At 41.3% G+C, this 23231-nt stretch overlaps 1 protein-coding gene across 36 annotated transcripts in view; it reads right to left on the minus strand.

The window, feature by feature from the left end:
- Positions 1 to 23231, minus strand: part of MPHOSPH9 (M-phase phosphoprotein 9) — an 84351-nt gene that overhangs the window by 47212 nt on the left and 13908 nt on the right. For all 36 annotated transcript variants that reach the window (XR_013522192.1, XR_013522201.1, XR_013522204.1 and 33 more), the window contains 4 exons: positions 22529 to 23052; positions 19808 to 19931; positions 14730 to 14820; positions 11739 to 11845 (listed from right to left, as the gene is read on the minus strand). Coding sequence is in view for 17 of the 36 variants with exons in the window: in XM_078337608.1 (XP_078193734.1) it covers positions 11739 to 11845; positions 14730 to 14820; positions 19808 to 19931; positions 22529 to 23052 (846 nt within the window). In the remaining 19 variants the exon portion in view is untranslated. The remainder of the gene's footprint in view (positions 1 to 11738; positions 11846 to 14729; positions 14821 to 19807; positions 19932 to 22528; positions 23053 to 23231) is intronic.

Below are 23231 nucleotides of genomic sequence, written 5' to 3' on the forward strand. Positions count from 1 at the left end.
GGTAGCAACCCTTACTGTTCTGCAGCCACTACAGGTGATCCCCAGGCAAGCAGGGCCTGGAGTGGACCTCAGCAGTCCTACAGCAGAGGAGCCAGACTGTTAGAAGGAAAACCAAGAAACAGAAAGAAATAACTTCATCATCAACAAACTGGACGTCCACTCAGAGACCCAATCCGAAAGTCAACAACTACAAAGACGACAGGTGGATAAATCCACAAAGATGGGAAGAAACCAGTGCAAAAAGGATGAAAACACCTGAAACCAGAACGCCTCTCCTCCTACAAGGGATCACAACTCCTCACCAGCAAGGGAACAAGGCTGGATGGAGAATGAGTGTGATGAATTGACAGAATCAGGCTTCAGAAGGTGGGTAATAAGAAACTTCTGTGAGCTAAAAGAACATGTTCTAACCCAATGCAAAGAAACTAAGAACCTTGAAAAAAGATTTGACGAAATGCTAACAAGAATAGACAACTTAGAGAGGAATATAAGTGAATTGATGGAGCTGAAAAACACAACAGGAGAACTTCGCGAAGCATACACAAGTTTCAACAGGCGAATTGACCAAGCCGAAGAAAAGATATCAGAGGTCGAAGATCAACTCAATGAAATAAAACGAGAAGGCAAGATGAGAGAAAAAAGGGTAAAAAGGAATGAACAAAGTCTCCAAGAAATATGGGACTATGTGAAAAGACCTAAGCTACGTTTGATAGTGTACCTGAATGTGACAGAGAGAATGAATCCAAGCTGGAAAATACTCTTCAGGATATTATCCAGGAAAACTTCCCCAACCTAGCAAGGCAGGCCAATACTCAAGACCAGGAAATACAGAGAACACCACAAAGATATTCTTCAAGAAGAGCAACCCCAAGGCACATAATCGTCAGATTCACCAGGGTTGAAATGAAGGAGAAAATGCTAAGGGCAGCCAGAGAGAAAGGTCGGGTTACCCACAAACAGAAGCCCATCAGACTCACAGCAGATCTCTCAGCAGAAACCCTACAAGCCAGAAGAGTGAGGGCCAATATTCAACATCCTTAAAGAAAAGAACTTTCAACCCAGAATTTCATATCCAGTGAAACTAAGCTTCATAAGTGAAGGAAAAATAAAATCCTTTGCGAACAAGCAAGTATTTCATCACCATCGGGCCTGCTTTACAAGAGCTCCTGAAAAAGGCACGAAACATAGAAAGGAACAACCAGTACAAGCTACTCCAAAAACATACCAAATGGTAAAAAGCATCAATGCAATGAAGAAACTGCATCAACTAACGGGCAAAACAGCCAGCTAGCATCAAAATGGCAGGATCAAATTCACAAATAACAATATTAACCCTAAATGTAAATGGGCTAAATGCCCCAATCAAAAGACACAGACTGGCAAATTGGATAAAGAGCCAAAACCATCAGTATGCTATATCCAGGAAACCCATCTCACATGCAAGGATACACAAAGGCTCAAAATAAAGGGATGGAGGAAGATATACCAAGCAAATGGAGAGCAAAAAAAAAGGAGTTGCAATTATTGTCTCTAATAAAATAGACTTTAAACCAACAAAGATCAAAAGAGACAAAGAAGGACATTACATAATGGTAAAAGGATCAATGCAAAAAGAAGAGCTAACAATCCTAAATATATATGCATCCAATACAGGAGCACCCAGATACATAAGGCAAGTTCTTAATGACTTACAAAGAGACTTAGACTCCCACACAATAATAATGGGAGACTTTAACACCCCATTGTCAATATTAGACAGATCAACGAGAAAGAAAATTAACAAGGATATCCAGGACTTGAACTCAGACCTGAACCAAGCAAACCTAATAGACATTTACAGAACTCTCCACCCCAAATCCACAGAATATACATTCTTCTCAGCATCACATCATACCTACTCTAAAACTGACCACATAATTGGAAGTAAATCACTCCTCAGCAAATGCAAAAGAACAGAAATCATAACAGTCTCTCAGACCACAGTGCAATCAAGTTAGAACTTGCAATTCAGAAACTAACTCAGAACTGCACAGCTTCATGAAAACTGAACAATTGGCTCTTGAATGTTGACTGGATAAACAATGAAATGAAGGCAGAAATAAAGATGTTCTTTGAAACCAACGAGAACAAAGACACAACATACCAGAATCTCTGGGACACATTTAAAGCAGTCTCTAGAAGAAAATATATAGCAATACATGCCCACATGAGAAGCAAGGAGAGATCTAGAATTGACACCCTAACCATCAAAACTGAAAGAGCTAGACGAGCAAAATAAAAAAAACTCAAAACCTAGCAGAAGACAAGAAATAACTAAGATCAGAGCAGAACTGAAGGAGATAGAGACACAAAAAAATCCTTTAAAAAAAATCAATAAATCCAGGAGCTGGTTTTTCGAAAAGATAAACAAAATAGACAGACCCCTAGCCAGATTAATAAAAAAGAAAAGAGAGAATAATCAAATAGATGCAATAAAAAATTATAAAGGAGATATCACCACAGATTCCACAGAAATTCAAACCATCATCAGAGATTATTACAAACAACTCTATGCACATAAACTAGTAAACCTGGACGAAATTGATAAATTCCTGGACACTTGCCATTCTCCCAAGCCTAAACCAGGAAGAAGTCGAAACCCTGAATAGACCAATAACAAGGTCTGAAGTTGAGGCAGCAATTAAGAGCCTACCACACAAAAAAAGCCCAGGTCCAGATGGGTTCACAGCCGAATTCTACCAGACATACAAAGAGGAGGTGGTACCATTCCTTCTGAAACGATTCCAAACAATCAAAAAAGAGGGAATTCTTCCCAAATCATTTTATGAGACCAACATCATCCTGATACCACAACCCGGCAGAGACTCAGCAAGAAAACTTCAGGCCAATATCCATGATGAACATAGATGCAAAAATCTTCAATAAAATACTGGCAAGCCGATTGCAACAGCACATCAAAATGCTTATCCACCATGATCAAGTAGGATTCATCCCAGGGATGCAAGGCTGGTTCAACATACGTAAGTCTACAAACATAATTCACCACATAAACAGAACCAAAGACAAAAACCACAAGATTATCTCAATTGATGCAGAGAAGGCCTTTGACAAAATTCAACAGCCTTAATGCTAAAAACCCTCAATAAACTAGGTATTGACTGAACGTATCTCAAAATAATAAAAGCTATTTACAACAAACCAACAGCCAATATCATACTGAATGGGCAAAAACTGGAAGCAAATCCCTTTGAAATCTGGCAGTAGACAAGGATGCCCTCTCTCACCACTCCTATTCAATACAGTACTGGAAGTTCTAGCCAGAGCAATCAGGCAAGAAAAAGAAATAAACGGTATTCAAATAGGAAAGGAGGAAGTCAAATTGTCTCTATTTGCAGCCGACATGATTGTATATCTAGAAGACCCCATCGTCTCAGCCCAAAATCTCCTGAAACTGATAAGCAACTTCAGCAAAGTCTCAGGATTTTGCACAAAATCAATGTGCAAAAATCACAAGCATTCCTATACACCAATAACAGACTTAAAGAGAGCCAAATCAAGAATGAACTGCCATTCACAATTGCTACAAAGAGAATAAAATACCTAGGAATACAACTAACAAGGAACGTAAAGGACCTCTTCAAAGAGAACTACAAACTACTGCTCAATGAAATAAGAGAGGACACAAAAAGATGAAGAAATATTCCATGTTCGTGGTTAAGAAGAATCAATATCGTGAAAATGGCCATACTGCCCAAAGTAATTTACAGATTCAACACTATCCCCATCAAGCTACCAATGACCTTCTTCACAGAACTGGAAAAAACCACCTTAAACTTCGTATAGAACCAAAAGAGAGCCCGCAGAGCCAAGTCAATTCTAAGCAAAAAGAACAAAGCAGGAGGCATCACACTACCAGACTTCAAACTATACTACAAGGCTACCGTAATCAAAACAGCATGGTACTGGTACCAAAACAGAGATACAGACCAATGGAACAGAACAGAGGCTTCAGCAGTAACACAACATATCTACAATCATCTGATCTTTGACAAACCTGACAAAAACAAGCAATGGGGAAAGGATTCCCTGTTTAATAAATGGTGTTGGGAAAACTGGCTAGCCATGTGCAGAAAGCAGAAACTGGACCCCTTCCTGACACCTTACACTAAAATTAACTCCAGATGGATTAAAGACTTAAACATAAGACCTAACACTATAAAAACCCTAGAAGAAAATCTAGGCAAAAACATTCAGGACATAGGCATAGGCAAGGACTTCATGACCAAAACACCAAAAGCATTGGCAACAAAAGCCAAAATAGACAAATGGAACCTAATCAAACTCCACAGCTTCTGCAAGGCAAAAGAAACAGTCATTAGAGTGAATCAGCAACCAACAGAATGGGAAAAAATTTTTGCAGTCTACCCATCTGACAAAAGGCTGATATCCAGAATTTACAAAGAATTAAAACAGATTTATAAGAAAAAATCCCATTCAAAAGTGGGCAAAGGATATGAACAGACACTTTACAAAAGAAGACATACATGAGGCCAGCAAACATATAAAAAAATGCTCATCATCACTGGTCATTACAGAAATGCAAATCAAAACTACATTGAGATACCATCTCATGCTAGTTAGAATGGCGATCATTAAAAAATCTGGAGACAACAGATGCTCAAGAGGATGTGGAGAAATAGAAACACTTTTACACTGTTGGTGGGAGTATAAATTAGTTCAACCATTGTGGAAGACAGTGTGGCGATTCCTCAAGGACCTTGAAATAGAAATTCCATTTGACCTAGCAATCCTCTTACTGGGTATATATCGAAAGGATTATAAATTGTTCTATTATAAGGACACATGCACACGAATGTTCACTGTGGCACTGTTTACAATAGCAAAGACCTGGAACCAACCCAAATGCCCATCAATGATAGACTGGACAGGGAAAATGTGGCACATATACACCAAGGAATATTATGCAGCCATCAAAAAGGATGAGTTTGTGTCCTTTGTAGGGACATGGATGAACCTGGAAACCATCATTCTCAGCAAACTGACACAAGAACAGAAAATCAAACACTGCATGTTCTCACTCATAGGCGGGTATTGAACAATGAGAACACACGGACACAGGGAGGGGAGCATCACACACTGGGGTCTGTCAGGGGGAAATAGGGGAGGAACAGCAGGGGGTGGGGAGCTGGGGAGAGATAGCATGGGGAGAAATGCCAGATATAGGTGAAGGGGAGGAGGCAGCAAATCACACTGCCATGTGTGTACCTATGAAACAATCTTGCATGTTCTTCACATGTACCCCAAAACCTAAAATGCAATAAATAAATAAATAATAAACATCTACTGAGCACCAAAAAAAAAAAAACACAGAATGAGACTCTGTCTCAAAAAACAGGAACTACAATTCCATAATCCTGCTATAGAATTCATTCCTTACATGCCAACAACCTAAAGAAGCCTTTTCAAGTCCTAAAGCCTGTGACAAGTAGCAGTATTCCACTATGGCCACAGCCTGGTGGCCTTGGGGAGTAGCTGGAGTTATTCTATTCAAAGCTCATGGGAATAGATAGTACCACTTTTCACCACTTTTATCATGCTCTTGTCATGTTAACATCTCTCAAGTAAAAATGCCTCTTATGACTGGCGAGGTGGCTCACGCCTGCAATACCAGCACTTCGGGAGGCCAAGGCAGGCAGATCACGAGGTCAGGAGATCAATACCATCATGGCCAACACAGTGAAACCCCGTCTCTACTAAAAATACAAAAAAATCAGCTGGACATGGTGGCGCACACCTGTAGTCCCAGCTACTTGGGAGGCTGAGGTAGGAGAATCACTTGAACCCAGGAGGCGGAGATTGCAGTGAGCCAAGATCACGCCACTGAGCTACAACCTGGGCAACAGTGCGAGACTGCGTCTCAAAAAAAAAAAAACGCCTCTTGTAATTAATGGTACCTTGTAATTGCTTTGGGCCAAGTAGTGGTTGTGACACTGTCATTCCCTGCTCATAAGCTCAAAACCATCAAAATTAGCCAAAGAGGTGTCAGCAGCTTGGAAGACAAACCTAGACACTACAATGAAACTCCTGAACACCAGTACCTAAGAAAAGAGTGAATCAGACACATTTAACAACATTTTCCACATGGGAGTCCAAAGCACCATAGTTCTACACACTACTAAGCCAGGTACAAAGCAGAAAGGCCTTTCCATTCTTTTTAAAGAAATGCATGGCCGGGCACGGTGGCTCACGCCTGTAATCCCAGCACTTTGGGAGCCCAAGGAGGGTGGATCACCTGAGGTCAGGAGTTTGAGACCAGCCTGGCCAACATGGAGAAATCCTCTCTCATTTAAAAAAAAAAAAATTACAAAAACAAAAAAATTTTTTTAAAAATACAGAATCACCAATGCTATTGGTGACCTAAAGGAAGATTAGGTGGGAAAACACAGAAACTAACACCAAGGTGAAAAGAGTGAGTGGCCAGACATAGTAGTTCATGTTTGTAATCCCAGCACTTTGGGAGGCTGAAGCAGGAGGATTGCTGGAATCCAGGAGTTTGAGAGACCAGCCTGGGCAACCTTATCTCTACTAAAAAACATTAAAAAAAAAAGAGCCAGGTGTCATTGCACACAACTGTAGTCCCAGCTACTCAGGAGGATGAGACAAGAGGATCACTTAAGCCCAGGAGGTCAAGTCTGCAGTGATTTATGATTGAGCTGCTATACACTCCAGCTGGACAAGAGTTACAGACCCTGTCTCAAGGTAAAAAATAAAGAGAGAGATAAATGGCTGGGCACAGTGGCTCACGATTATAATCCCAGCACTTTAGGAGACCAAGGCTGGCAGATCATGAGGTCAGAAGATTGAGACCATCCTGGCCAAAATGGTGAAACCCCGTCTCTACTAAAAGTACAAAAATTAGCTGGGCATGGTGGTGAGTGCCTGTAATCCCAGCTAACTGGGAGGCTGAGGCAGGAGAATTGCTTGAATCAGGGAGTCATAGGTTGTAGTGAGCCAAGATCACGCCATTGCACTCCAGCCTGGCAACAGAGGGAGACTCCACCTCAAAAAAAAAAAGAGAGAAAAAAAGAGAAGTATAACCCTCTGAGAAGGAAAGAATTTTAGCCACTTTTATTTCACTTATGTTTTCCTTTTTAAAGTATGTATAAGAGTTACATAATAGACCAGGCACAGTGGCTCATACCTGTAATCTCAGCACTTTGGGAGACCAAGGCAGGGGAACCACTTGAGCCCAGGAGTTTGAGACCAGCCTAGGCAACTTAGCAAAAACCCAGTCTCTATTAAAAATTATCAATACATAATAAAACCTATGTTTAAGCCTAAAGATTTTCCATAAGAACAAAATATAAATTTTAAAGTGGCAAAAAAGCATTGTATCAGTCTAATTTATAAATTTTGGTAGAACATGAAATAGGAAGCCTTAAAGTTGACAATACCTTAGAGTCAACAGAATGCAGTGTTCAACAACTACAGTATTCACTTACTGATATTCAAGATGGGGTAATATTCTGAGCCCTGCAACTGCAAAGCTTACTAAGCCTGCCATGCCCCCTATAATCTTACCTCCCTCAGGCTTCATTTCTCTGTGTTGACCTGTGTCTTTTTGTTCCTTTCATGAGGTATGGAACATTGGTTTCTGTCACTCTCTGAAACTCCGACGCTTACAAGTACATTGCCCCGTCTGTCTGTACATGTTGTTCATTTCTATGTCTCTTGGTTACTTTAATAGTATCTCTCCTTTTCCCCAGTTACTCTCTCATTGCCTGATCAAAATACAAAAGTGAAGGACAGGCCCAGTGGCTCACACCTGTAATCCCAGCACTCTGGGAGGCCAAGGTGGACAGATCACCTCAGGTCAGAAATTCAAGACCAGCCTGGCCAACACGATGAAACCCCCATGTCTAAAAAAAAAATACAAAAATTGGCCAGGCATGGTGGCAGGTGCCTGTAGTCCCAGCTACTCGGGAGGCTGAGGCAGGAGAATCACTTGAACCCAGGAGGCGGAGGTTGCAGTGAGCCAAGGTCACACCACTGCACTCCAGCCTGGCAACAGAGCAAGACTCCATCTAAAAAAAAGAAAACATGGCTGGGCGCAGTGGCTCACATCTCTAATCCCAGCACTTTGGGAGGCCAAGGCAGGTGGATCACCTGAGGTCAGGAGTTTGAGACCATCCTGGCCAACATGGTAAAACCTCGTCATAAAAAACAAAATACAGCAAACTAAGTTGCTCATAACTATGCTGCAAATGGGTCATGTAACAAATGAAAACGAATGGAGGTGAATGAAAATTCAACACCCAGGAAAAGGAAAAGAAATCTGAGGACCTATTACATATAAAAGAGTAGGCACAATCCATTTAATTTCACAAAACACTAACTAGCTTTTTTTTTTCCTTTTTGAGATAGGGTCTTACTCTGTCCCCCAGACTGGAGTGCAATGGTGTGACCTCCAGGGCTCAAGTGATCCTCTCACCTCAGCCTCCCAAAGTACTGGGGTTATATGTGTAAGCTACCACCCCCAGCCCAAACCAGCCAGAATTTTTTAAAAGTGGAATTTTTAATTCTACTTTTTTTTTGGGGGGGGGGTAGGGAAGGAGGAAGGGAGGAAGGCAGGAAGGGAGGGGAGGAGGAAGGGAGGGAGGAAGGAAGGGATGAAGGAAGGAAGGGAGGAAGCGGGGGGCGGGGGGGAGTGACGGAAGGGAAGGAATTCAAGCAATAAGAGAGACATTGCCGACCTGGATCTAGAGGTTTACACGTTGAGATCTTTTTTTGAGAGAAGGAAAGAAAAAAAAAATGAGTAAAGGAGAGAAAGGAAGAGGAAGAAAGAGAGGGAGGGTGAATGGAAATATTGCTTTATTCTGAAAAAAAAAAAAATGGGTATAATAATGACCAATCAATGTTTCATTTAAACCTATGAGTAGGTGTGATGTGGTATTGACAAGAATGTATATTTTGTGTATTTGAAGTGGAGAGCTCTAGAAATATTTATTAAGTTTACTTGTTCTGGATCTGAGTTCAAGTCCTTGATATCCTTATTAATTTTCTGTCTCATTGAATCCAAGTCTCTAGGTATCTGGGTGTTAGGATAGTTAGCTCTTGTTGTTGTATTGATCCTTTTACCACTATATCTTTGTTGCTTTAAAATCTATTTTATCCGATACGAGAATTGCAACTCCTGCTTTTTATTTATTTATTTATTTATTTATTTATTTATTTATTTTTGCTCTCCATTTGGTTGGTAAATCTTTCTCCATTCCTTTGTTTTGAGTCTTTGTGTATCCCTGCATGTGAAACGGGTCTGGATGTAACATGCCATTGGGTTTTGGCTGTGTCTTTTGATTGGGGGATTTAGTTGATTTAAATTGAGGGTTACTGCCATTTGATGTTAACTGGCTGTTTTATCCATTCGTTGATGTAAGTTCTTCTTTATGTTGGTGCTCTTTACTTTTTGGTATATTTTTAGAAAGGCTAATACTGGTTGTTTCTTTCTGTGTGTAATGCCTCTTTCAGAAGCTCTTGTAAAGCAGGCCTGGTGGTAATAAAATCTCTGAGTACTTGCTTGTTCATAAAAGATTTTATTTTTCCTTCAGTTGTGAAGCTTAGTTTGGCTGGATATGAAATTCTGGGCTGAAGGTTCTGTTCTTTGAGGATGTTGAATATTAGCCCCCACTCTCTTCTGGCTTGTAGAGTTTCTGCTGAGAGATCTGCTGTAAGTCTGATAGGCTTGCCTTTATGGGTAACCTGACCTTTCTCTCTGGCTGCCCTTAGTATTTCCTCCTTCGTTTCAACCCTGGTGAATCTAACGATTATGTGCCTTGGGGTTGCTCTTCTTGAGGAATATCTTTGTGGTGTTCTCTGTATTACCTGGGGTTGAATATTGACCTGCTTTGCTAGTTCAGGAAAATTTTCCTGAATAATATCCTGTAGGGTATTTTCCAGCTTGGATTCATTCTCTCCGTCGCATTCAGGTACACCTATCAAACGTAAATTTGATCTTTTCATATAGTCCCACATTTCTTGGAGACTTTGCTCGTTCCTTTTTATCCTTTTTTCTCTAATCTTTTCTTCGTGTTTTATTTCATTAAGTTGGACTTTGACCTCTGATATCCCTTCTTCTGCTTGAACAATTCGAGTGTTTAAACCTGTGCAAACTTCTCGGAGTTCCTGTATTGTATTCTTCAGTTCCATTAATTCATTCATACTCCTCTCTAAGTTGTCTATTCTCAATAGGATTTCATCAAACCTTTTTTCAAAGTTCCTAGTTTCTTTACGTTGGGCTACAACATGTTCTTTTAACTCACCGAAGTTTGTTATTATCCATTCCCTGAAGCGTGATTCTAGCATTGGGATGCGCTCGTTCTCCATCAAGCCTTGTTCCATTGTTGATGTGGAACTGTGATCATCTTTAGAGGGAGAGGCGTTCTGATTTTGAGTATTCTCAGCCTTTTTACACTGGTTTCTTCCCATCATTGTAATTTTATCCTCCTGTCGTCTTTGAAATTACCAGCTTTCAGATTAGGTCTCTTGATTGGACATCCAAGTTGTTAGTTCTCAGGGCCAGAACGGCGATGTTAAGACTGATGGTGCTTTTCTGCCCAGGATTCTCCTGTCTGGCTTCCTTCTTGTGTCTGTAATGGGTGAGTCTGCCTTCCCCTGGCTCCAAACTTCGGTCAGAAGGGGAGCCAGCCCTGTTTACTCTGCTCCGAGAGCTGCCGTGCCGAGGTGCCGGCGAAACCGCTGTGCCGGCTACAAGAGTCACGCTGGCGACCCGTGTGGCTCCTCCACTGGGGATCTTCTGCTCCATGAGCGACCAGAATCTGTCTGAAAGTGTGGTGTCCTCTAGTTCTCTGCGCTTTGACTGAGAGCTGCAATCCCGAGCTGTTATAGATCAGCCATCTTGGATGTTCCAATTCTACTTTTTTGTTGTTGTTGCTGAGACGGAGTCTCACTCTGTCACCCAGGCTAGAGTGCAGTAGCGCAATCTTGGCTCACTGCAATCTCCACCTCCTGGGTTCAAGTGATTCTCCTGCCTCATCCTCCTGAGTAGCTGGGATTACAAGTCCATGCCACCACACCCAGCTAATTTTTACATTTTTAGTAGAGACTGGGTTTTGCCATGTTGGCCAGGCTGGTCTCGAACTCTCAACCTCAGGTGATCCACCTGCCTCAGCCTCCCAAAGTGCTGCGATTACAGGCTTGAGCCATGGCACCCAGCCTTTAATTCGACTTTTAAGAAGCATTGCTAAGATTACATAAGGAATAAATGACAGACTGAATTTGAAAACAAGTGAGTATGATTCTAAACCCCATGCTTTTTCCAGAATTTCAGAAGTTCAAAATAAAATTTATACTGGAGTACTTAGCAAAAATTGCAAACACAAACACAAAGAGTTTTATCTTTGAGACAGAGTTTCACTCTTGTTGCCCAAGCTGGAGTGCAATGGTGCAATCTTGGCTCACTGCAACCACCACCTCCCAAGTTCAAGTGATTCTCCTGCTTCAGCCTCCCAAGTAGCTAGGATTACAAGTGTACACCTAGCTAATTTTTTTGTATTTTTAGTAGAAACGGGGTTTCACCATGTTAGCCAGGCTGGTCTCGAACTCATGACCTCAGATTATCTGCCTGCCTCGGCCTCCCAGAGTGCTGGGATTACAGGTGTGGGCCACCGCACCCCGCCAACAATGTGTTTTTAAATTACCTGGTTTGGTGAAACATCTGTGGAAGACAGTGATACAAACGTCTTCTCTATAGTTTCAGGCAAAGAGTGGTATGTATCCTTTTCCTCTAGTTTCCAGTAAGTCAATCCTGATGTGCACAAACACAGAATAGGAGAGTTAGGAAAAAACAAAAATGCTTTATAGAATAACTTATTTCTACCTAAAGGAAATTAAATATGGAAATAAACTAATTTTGGGTTACAGTAATTTGAATTTTGATAAAAAAGTTATCCAAAGTCCTTATTATGTAAGTGTCCTAACTGGATGCAAATGTTTAAAACTGAAATATAGAAAGTCAAGATGAGTTGGTACAATTTAAAATATATATTTTTGGCAGGGCATGCTGGTTCACACCTGTAATTCCAGCACTTTGGGAGGCTGAAGCAAGCAGATTACCTAAAATCAGGAGTTTGAGACCAGCCTGGCCAACACAGTGAAACCCTGTCCGTACTAAAAATCTAAAAATTGGCCAGGTGCAGTGGCTCACACCTGTAATCCCAGCACTTTGGAACGCCGAGGTGGGTAGATTACAAGGTCAGGAGTTTGAGACCAGCCTGACCAACAGGATGAAACCCTGTCTCTACTAAAAATTCACAATTAGCCGGGTGTGGGTGGTGCACGCTTGTAATCCCATCTACTCAGGAGGCTGAGGCAGGAGAATTGCTAGAACCTAGGAGGTAAAGGTTGCAGTGAGCCAAGATTGCGCCATGTCCTCCAACATAGGTGACAGAGACTCCGTCTCAAAAAAAAAAAAAAAAAAAAATCCAAAAATTAGCCAAGTGTGGTAGCACACACCTCTAACTCCACCTACTTAGAAGGCTGAGGCATGAGAATTGCTCAAACCCAGGAGACAGAGGTTGCAGTGAACTAAGATGCCACCACTGCACTCCAGCCTGGGTGATAAGAGTCAGACACTTCCCTCCCCCACCAAAAAAAAAAATAGGCTGGGCACGGTGGCTCATGCCTGTAATCCCAGCACTTTGGGAGTCTAAGGCAGGCAGATCATGAGGTCAGGAGCTCGACACCAGCCTGGCCGACATGGTAAAACCCCATCTCTACTAAAAAATACAAAAATTAGCTGGACATGGTGGCACACCTGCAATCCCAGCTACTCGGGAGGCTGAGGCAGGAGAATCACTTGAACCCAGTAGGCAGAGGTTGCAGTTAGCCAAGATCACGCCACTGTACTCCAACCTGGGCGACAAAGTAAGACTCTGTCTTGGAAAAAAACAATTAATTAAAATATATTTTTTTATTTTTTATTTGAGACAGGGTCTCACTTTGTCACCCAGGCTGGAGTACAGTGGTACCATCTCAGCTCACTGTAGTCTCTTTTTTTTTTTTCCTGAGACAGTGTCTCACTCTGTTGCCCAGGCTGGAGTGCAATGGCGCAATCTCGGCTCACTGCAAACTGCGCATCCCAGGTTCAAGTGATTCTCCTGCCTCAACCTCCCGAGTAGCTAGGGTTACGGGCATGTACCACCACACGCAGCTAAGTTTTACATTTTTAGTAGAGACGGAGTTTCATCATGTTGGCCAGGCTGGTCTGGAATTCCAAACCTCAAGTGATCCGCCCCCCTTGGCATCCCAAAGCTCTGGAATTACAGGCATGGGCCACTGTGCCTTGCCCAGCTCACTGGAGTCTCGACCTTCCGGGTTCAAGCCATCATCCTGCCTTAGCCCTGCAAGAAACTGGGACTACAGGCACATACCACCAAGCCCTCTAAATTTTTTTGTATTTTAAGTAGAGACAGGGCTTTGCCATGTTGTCCAGACTGGTCTTGAGCTCCTGAGCTCAAGCAATCCACCCTTCTCAGCCTCTCAAAGTGCAAGGATTATAGGTGTGAGCTACCAGTCCTGGCCTTAAAATGTATTTTAAAATATACAATTTCTTTTTTTGTTTTTTGTTGTTGTTGTTTTTTAGAAGTGGTGGGGTTCTAGAAAGTTTTATAAGGTGGCCGGGCACGGAGGTAATCCCAGCACTTTGGGAGGCTGAGGTAGGCGGATCACAAGGTCAGGAGATCAAGACCATTCTGGCCAACATGGTAAAATCCCGCCTCTACTAAAATACAAAAAATTAGCCAGGTGTGGTGGTGTGTGCCTATAGTCCAAGCTACTCAGGAGGCTGAAGCAGGAGAATCACTTGAACCCAGGAGGCAGAGACTGCAATAAGCCAAGATCGCACCATTACACTCCAGCCTGGAAACAGGGCGAGACACCATCTCAGAGGGGAAAAAGAAAAAGAAAGTTTTATAAGGCAAAGCTAATTTATCCTGATGAATTGGATGTGGGATATGAAACAATCTGTATATAAAGTCATTAAGACTTGAATAAACTCACCGTAGGGTATAAAGAATGGCTCAAAGGGTTTGAATTTAATTCATTTTGGACTACCTGGAAAAGGTTAATCATTTTTACAGCTGTTCAAAGTAATTGCAAAAGTAATTCATCATCCTCTTTACAGATCTTATAACACAAATTAGACAAGAAAGAAAGGTGGCTAGGCGTGATGATGGCTGAAGCACTTTAAGAAACTGAGGCAGGTGGATTGCTTGAGCCCAGGAGTTCAAGACCAGCTGGAGCAACATGGCAAAACCCTGTCTCCACAAAAAAAATACAAGAATTAGCCAGGTGTGTTGGCACTGCCTGTTGTCCCAACTATTCTTGGGAAGCTGAGGTGGGAAGATCAAGTGAGCATGGGAGGATGAGGCTACAGTGAGCCATGATTGCACCACTGCATCCCAGCCTGGGCCACAGAGTGAGACGCTGTCTCAACAAACAAAACAAACAAAGGTAAGGGTGCTACCGGAGAACACCACACCATATCATAGATTAACAAAACCATACTACTATGCAGCATCATCCTATAAGGAGAAATGCAGGCAAATTGTTTTTTAAAAATAACTCTACAAATCTAAGTACCTTCCTCTGAGGTAGTTTAGGTTAAAAAAATAAAGATTTGAGTGTCATACCTGTTCCTGAATCAGACATCCAAGCATTTGGAGTTTCATCTGCTTTACTGAGGTAAAAAGCACGAGGATGTGTAGCAGCAGCAAAATCAGACTAGAAGAAAGAAGACTATTGGTTGACAGCTTAAAAGTCATTAGGCACAAACTGCTGACTCAGGGAATGAGAGCGGGCATCAAACCAGGTGTAGAGAAACTTTCAGAGGGTTCACAAGAAGAAACCCGGGCCAGGTGCAGTGGCTCACACCTGTAATCCCAGCACTTTGGGAAGCCAAGGTGGGTGGATCACGATGTGAGGAGTTCCAGAACAGCCTGTCCAAGATGACAAAATTCCATCTCTGCTAAAAATACAAAAATTAGCTGGGTGCGATGGTGGGTACCTATAATCACAGCTACTCGGGAGGCTGAGACAGGAGAATTGCTTGAAACCCAGGAGGGGGAGGTTGCAGTGAGCCGAGATCTCGCCACTGCACTCCAGCCTGAGCAACAGAGCAAGACCCTGTTTCAAAAAAAAAAAAAAGCCTGGTTTCCCCACGGTTACAAGAATGCTGAGAGGAATTTACTGTGAAATATTCACTGTTGAATTTTTTTTTTTTTGCCTGTGGAATTTACAAGTTTATTTCGGTTCTCTGTAGAGCTGGAAGAAAAATGGGGGCAGGTATTATTTCGTGAGTTCAAATATAAAATGTATTTGCCATTTACTTCCAAAACGAATTTGAGGTGCCTAGAATTAAAGGCATTAATATAAAAATTAATGTAAAAGCTCTAGCAATTCATTTTTATCATTATAATTACAATAAATCAGATTAACTTTAGAAACCATAAATCAATAATATGAACCTTAAGTAGACTACTTCCTATATACAAACAATTGGTTACTAGTCGCTGCTTACTTATTAATTCTAGTAAAAAATCTGAGCAAATCCCTCCTTACAACATCTCTGGCACTGTCAGAAGAAATATATCTTTCCAAACAGAGATATGCAATGAGAACATTTCTATCAATTTATCTTATCAGATTCCTTATCAAACTTTCAATTCCTGTAAAGAGTATGTAACCATCCATGAACCCACTGCCAAAGTAAAAGCACACTGAGATAATACTACCTACCAAGAAGGGGGATTAACCCATCAACCTTATAAGGTACCACTTATTTTCTTTCTCATCAAGAAACAAATTCCAAAGTCATCTTTTGCCTCTTAGAAAACTAACTCCTCCCTGTTTGAATTTGTCTCAGTACTTAAGACCAAGAGAAGGTGACTGAAAAGTCCAAGTCAAATAATCCCAAGTAAAATATTTTGTCCTCGTCTGGATTCTGAGGTGCAAATTCAGTGCACTTGGCTGTGGCACACACACAGTGGGCTGGCAGGGGCTTACCTTACAAAGCTGCCTGCTGCACTCTTCTGGGCAAACAAGGCATCCACTAAAGAAAACAGGCCCAGCTTTTAATGAAAAATAAAAGTAGGATGCAATGAAAAGCCCTTCTAAATATAAACCCTCTTAGCCCAAGAAGCCAGACTAAGCTTAGCACAAGGACCTCAATGAGTTTTAGTAACCGTCTATTAGCCCATCTGAAAAACCACCACAGAAGCCCCTTGGCCTGTGAAATGGGAGAGTCTGTCCAAGACAAAGAACCAAGGAAACAAAGAGCAACTCAAGCCCTGGAGAACCCTTTTGCTAAACAACATGCAATTTCAAAATTACTTCAAAGCTGCTATTTACACAAAATAAACCACCATTGTATAAAAAGAAAATTGGATCAGAAGATAATCCTGATAACAAGAATTCTCTGCTTTAGACTGAAACTGAAACCAGTAAGACAAGAAAAAAGACTAAATAAAAAGTAAAGTTCTAACTTTTGTGAATCCAGAATCATGCAAGTAAGAAATGCATTTCAGGGACCAACCACCATGAGCTCAAAATCATTTAGGGCTCAGAAATATCAAAGAAACTTGATTTTCCCTAGTGATTTAATACCAAATATTTCAATTACCCAACAAAAGGAAAACTAAAACTTGTCCAGGGATGATCAAAGAAAGACTCTGAGGGAATCACTGCCTCCTCACAGCCTCCGCTTTCTGCCCTATAATCACAAGATGGAGAAGACGCTACCAGAAGGGCATTTCTCAGGCAAGGCCAGACCATGGGCAGCTGGTCTGATTCTCCACTGAACAGAGAAGGAAAATTAGGTGGTGCCCTAATTGACCAGCGGCTCCTAGACTCTACTGCACATCAGTATCACCTGATTAAAAGTCCCAACACACAGGTCAGCACCTGGGCTTGGAAACCAGAAGTAGATTTTTAAATCTCCTCAGGTGAGTCTAATGTCCAGCAGAGGCAGCATCATGGGGCTACATGGCATATACTGAGCCACAATCACAAAGCACAGCAAAAAAACCAGCGAACCCACTGAGTACATAACCACAAGCCCAAAGTTTATTAGAAGTGGAAGTCTGCATAAAAAGAGCTGTAATCTTGGTCAAAACAGAAGAAAATAAACTAATGTGTATGAAAACATTCTTTATGCCAATCTATCCCAACGAGAAAAAGCAATTTTTACCCAGTCTCCAAATGTTTTTCTGCTGTCATACCAAGAAAGGATATACCATCTTTGATTGCACAGAGAGTCAAAAGAATAGAACTACCAACACAGTACTAAACTAAAGGGCTTTTCTAAAACAGAACTACCAATACAGTACTAAATGACTTCTCTAAAACAGGACTGAATGGATTTTCTAGAACAGAACTAACCGGCGGCTCACACCTGTAGTCCCAGCACTTTGGGAGGCTGAAGCGGGCGGATCACCTGAGGTCAGGAGTTAAAGACCAGCCTAGTCAACGTGCTAAAACCCCATTTCTACTAAAAATACAAAAAAATTAGTCGGGCATGGTGGCACATGCCTCTAATCCCAGCTACTCAGGAGGCTGAGGCAGGAGAATCGCTTGAACCTGGAGAATCATTTGAACCCGGGAGGCAAAGGTTGCAGTGAGCCAAGATTGAGCCACTGCACTCCAGCCTGGGGGACAGAGAAAAACTCTGTCTCAAAAAACAAAACAAAACAAACAAACAAAAAACTAACAACACTGTACTGAATGGCTTTTGTAGAGCTACCAATATAGTACTAAAGGGCTTTTCTAGGGTAAAACTAGCAACACAGTGCTATAGGGCTTTCCTAGACCACAGAAGCTTCTGCGGTTCATAGAACTTCATTTACCTTCACTTCCCTCCTCTTCAACACAAATCTGAAAAAGTGCAAAGAATGGTGATAACAGGAAGCCTAAATACCACAAATTGAAGAAAGAAAATTTGTTATAAGAGAAGTAATGCCTTATGAAAGCTGAAGGACTATCTTCTTTTGGTCTCTTAAACAGAAGTTTTTCATAGGATGACAGAAAGACTATGTTCAGGATGATAAAACATGTCCAGTTTCTAAAGGTATTTCATTTGTAGAGGGACCTGATTTTGCAATTTCAATGCATTATACTAAAACAATGCTATTCTGTAACAAATTTAGACCAATAAGGGCTATACAGGAATATTAAAAATTATCTGGCTGGGCAGAGTGGCTCCTGCTTGTAATCTCAGCATTTTGGGAGGCCAAGGCAAGAGGATCACTTGAAGCCAGGAGTTTGAGACCACCCTCAGCAACATAGTGAGACCCTGTCTCTACAAAAGTATATTTAAAAAAAAATTTTTTTTGGCCAGGCACAGTGGCTGATGCCTATAATCTAGGCACTTGGGGTGGGAGGCTGAAGTGGGGAGATCACTTGAGGTCAGGAGTTCAAGACTAGCCTGACCAAAATGGCAAAATCCCATCTCCACTAAAAATACAAAAATAAGCCTGGCATGGTGGCATGCACCTGTAGTTCCAGCTACTTGAAAGGCTAAGGCAGGAGAATTGCTCCAGGAGATGGAGGTTGCAATGAGCTGAGATCATGCCACTGCAATCCAGCCTGGGCAACAAAGCAATACTCCATCTCAGAAAAAAAAAATAGCCTGGCCAAGATAGTAAAACCCCATCTCTACTAAAACTTAAAAAATTAGCCAGTGTGGTGGCAGGCGCCTATAATCCCAGCTATTTGAGAGGCTGAGACAGAAGAATCACTTGAACCCAGGTGGCAGAGATTGCAGTGATCAGAGATCGCACCATTGCACTCCAGCCTGGGCAACAGAGTGAGACTTTGTCTCAAAAATTTAAAAAAAAAAAAAAAATTAAGATCTTAATTATCTGAAACTCAAATGTAAATAATTTTTTAAAAACCTTATTCAATATCTATAATATTTTAATTAAAGTAGCTGCTAGGTTAGCAAAAGGGCCATACAGAATTTCAAAATTTAATCTCTCATAATTTCGATTATAAATTCAGAACTGTCCAAATTTCATAAAGGCATCTTAAAGTATTCAATTTTAAGATTACAGTATTACTTCTTATAACTTAATAGTAGTACAAATTATTTGAAAGTTTGTTTTAAATAATTAAATGGATTACTCTGTGACTAAATGTAAACATTTGCACTACAAAGAGAAATAGGAACTTTGGAAATTATTCATTTCTATAATATTTTATCCCTTATTAGCTTTGATTTCCAGTCTACTAAAGCAACATTTACAGCAAGTATTTCTAATCCTCTGAAACACCAAAAGAAAGATGTATAAATGGGCCAGGAGCAGTGGCTCATGCCTGTAACCCCAGCACTTTGGGAGGCTGCAGTGGGTGAATCACCTAAGGTCACAAGTTCAAGACCAGCCTGGCCAACATGGTGAAACCCCATCTCTACTAAAAATACAAAAATTAGCTGGGCATGGTGGCAGGTGCCTGTAATCCCAGCTACTCAGGAGGATGAGGCAGGAGAATCTCTTGAACCTGGGAGGCAGAGGCTGAAGTGAGCCAATATCACACCATCACACTCCAGCCTGGGCCACAAGAACGAAACTCCATCTCAAAAAAGAAAAAAAAAGATGCATAAATGAACAAATTAACAATACGAAAGAAAGGGCACAAGAATTTTTTTCATGAGTGTGTACTAAACCCATGTAATCATCAGTACTGGAGCCCGCAGGGAAAGTGACTTGTCACTTACTTTCTCAATTGGTGTCTTCTTGCTTTGCTCATTTCCTTGTTTAGCTCTTGAACCTCCATCTTCTACATGTGCTCTCTTTGGTTGGTTCTGCTTCAGTTTTTGTGCCCATGATGTTATAAATTTACTATTTAAGAAGAGAAAAACAAAATTATCTTTTTTTTTTTTTTTTGAGACAGTCTTGCTCTGTCGCCCAGGATGGAGTACAGTGGTGCAATCTCAGTTCACTGCAAACTCCATCTCCTAGGTTCAAGCAATTCTCGTGCTTCAGCCTCCTGAATAGCTGGGATTACAGGCACACCACCACTCAGAGCTAAGCTTTGTATTTTTAGTAGAGATGGGGTTTTGCCATGTTGGCCAGACTGGTCTCAAACTCTTGACCTCTGCCCACCTCAGCCTCCCAAAGTGCTGTGATGACAGGCATGAGCCACCACGCTGGGCTCCAACATTACTTTCTTTAGAGACAAGACTTCACACAAATACTGTACTTCACGTATAAAGCTAACCACCGGTAGATACTGTGTCAGCGTAAAATGCTTTCTGGGTTGTTTTTTTTTTTGAGATCCTCTCTGTCACTCAGGGTAGAATGCAATCACAGCTCACTGCAGCCTTGACCTTCCTCAGCTCAGGTGACCCTCCCACCTCAGACTCCTGAGTAACTGGGACCACAGGCAGGAACCACCACATCCAGCTAATTTTTATTTTTATTTTTTTGGTAGAGACAGGGTCTTGCCATGTTGCCCCGGCTGACCTCAAACTCCTGGGCTCAAGTGATCCACCTGCTTCACCCTCCCAAAGTGCTGGGATTACAAACGTTAGCCACTGTGCCCAGCCAGTTGTTTTTTCTAATAGTGGTAAGATAATGAATTTTTATTAATTCACCTACATTACTCTTTTCAATTTATTATCAAAGGCAAAGTAAACAAAAAGACTAACAGTGACTTATATTACACGAAGTCTGTAGCCATATACTAGAACAAAAACCACCACATTTGCCCTTCCAAGTGCTAAATATATCTCTACAATGAGAGCATATTTGTTGGCACAAATCATTCATTATATTTGAATGTAGATGAGATCTGTGTTGCTTTAGGTGACACAATTCAGAGATACAAAACTAAAAAATTAGGGAAATTTTTAAGGATTATTTATTTTACAAAAACTAAGCCACAGTTTATAAAAAGTCTCCTATGTCATGAAATGTCATTACATTTATAAAAATTCTTCTTACACATAAAAAACATTCAGGCCAGGCGAGGTGGCTCAGGTCTGTAATTCCAGCACTTCGGGAAGCTGAGGTGGGCAGATCACCTGAGGTCAGGAGTTCAAGACAGCCTGGCCAACATGGCGAAACCCCGTCTCTACTAAAAACACAAAAATTAGCTAGGCATGGTGGTATGCACCTGCAGTGCCAGCTACTCAGGAGGCTGAGGTGGCAGAATTGCTTGAACCCAGGAGGTGGAGGTTGCAATGAGCTGAGAACGCACAACTGCACTCCAGCCTGAATGACAGAGCGAGACTCCATCTCAAAACAAAACAAAAAAACAAACACATTTGGCAGAATACAGACTGGACAAAAGAAAACAGAAAACTGGGGCCAGCCGCCATGGCTCACACCTGTAATTCCAGCACTTTGCGGGGCTGAGCTGGGAGAGAGACCAGCCTGGCCAACACAGTGAAACTCTGTCTCCACTAAAAATAACAAAAATTAGCCAGGTGTGGTTGTATGCACCTGTAGTCCCAGCAACTCGGGAGACTTAAGGCTGGAGAATCACTTGAACCAGGGAGGCAGAGGTTGCAGTTAGCTGAGATTGCACCATTGCACTCCAGCCCAGGAGACAAAGCAAGACTCCGACTCAAAAAACAAACAAACAAACAAAAATTGGGTAAGCCTGTATGTAATTTTCGGTTTCAGCTGAACATAGTAGCACAGTCCTAACTACTCAAGAGGATCACTTGAGCCCAGGAATTCTAGGCTGCAGTGAGCTATGATTGCACCACTGCACATCAGCTTGGGCAGCAAAGCAAGACCCCCTACCTTTAAAAAAAAAAAAACTGTTCAAATTACATGAACATGTGTGACAACCTTCCACTAATAATACAGCCCTGTCTGCTAAAAATATCTGTTCCATTTTCTGGCAAGGCTTCCCACCTTAAGAGTTTTGTAGTCTTGGCCAGGTGCAGTGGCTCACACCTGTAATCCCAGCACTTTGGGAGGCTGAGGCGGGCAAATCACGAGATCAGGAGTTCGAGATCAGCCTGGCCAATAAGGTAAAACCCCGTCTCTACTCAAAATACCAAAAAAAATCAGCCAGGCATAGTGGCGCGTGCCTGTAGTCCCAGCTACTTGGGAGGTGAGCCAGGCGAATCACTTGAGCCCAGGAGGCAGAGGTTGCTGTGAGCCAAGATTGTGCCACTGCACTCCAGCCTGGGTGACAGAGCAAGATGCTGTCTCAAAAAAAAGAAAAGAAAAAGAGTTTAGTCTTTTTCAACATTACAGATGGAAGAAAGTCAGTGTCATTAGAACATAGTGTGCCTTTAATTGCTTTAATTTCCCAGGGCTTAAAAAAAAAAGAATACAGTGTGCTTTATTTCAGTGTTCTATAGGCAAGAAACTGATAAATGTTTAAATACATCTCATCCTATTATAGTTCATTAAAAGGAACTTTATCCACTAGATTCTAAATGTATAAACTTCCTTCAAATGATGGAAATTCTACTTACCTATTTGTTTTCCCACTGTATACTTCAGAAACCTTATTTTCACCATGAAAATTATGTTCAAATTCACCAGGAAAAAGGGAAACATCTTCCCTTAGAGATGCACAACACTCTTCAGGAGTCTGTATATAAAAACTCTCATTTTTCACATTATCTACAAGTGAATCGGCCGGCACCACAGGTGCTACATACTGTCCTTTGGGAACGTCTTCGTGCTCCATGAACTCCTTAGGGTCTTGAGATTTGTATGGATTTAATTCTGAGATACAAAAAGTACCATATCCACTGCTCACTGAGCTACTATCCACATTGCAGTCTAGTTGTGATGTGGACATTTCTTGCTGCATTTCCGGTTCTTTGGATTCAGGATAACTGATAACAGATTCATTTTTCTCACTGCTTTCAGAAAAAAAACCCATTTGACTTTCTGAAGATACTTGTTTGCTTGAAGAATTTCTATCACAGGAAGTCCAGGAAGCACTACTGGTCTGTAATTTGACTAAATTTTTTATCTCCTCCTGTATATGCTGGAAATAAAAAGTTATAGATTTGGGTAAGAAAGTATATTAAACATCATATTTTTATGACTGTTACAAGAATATCATGTTTCAAAATATAATGAAATGTTATTCTAAAAGATAATATTATGCTTTATCTTTAGTTTATAAACAAAATAGAGGCCAGGTGCGGTGGCTCACACCTGTAA

The sequence above is a fragment of the Callithrix jacchus genome, chromosome 9, assembly GCF_049354715.1.
Source record: "Callithrix jacchus isolate 240 chromosome 9, calJac240_pri, whole genome shotgun sequence".
Classification (NCBI taxonomy): Eukaryota; Metazoa; Chordata; class Mammalia; order Primates; family Cebidae; genus Callithrix; species Callithrix jacchus.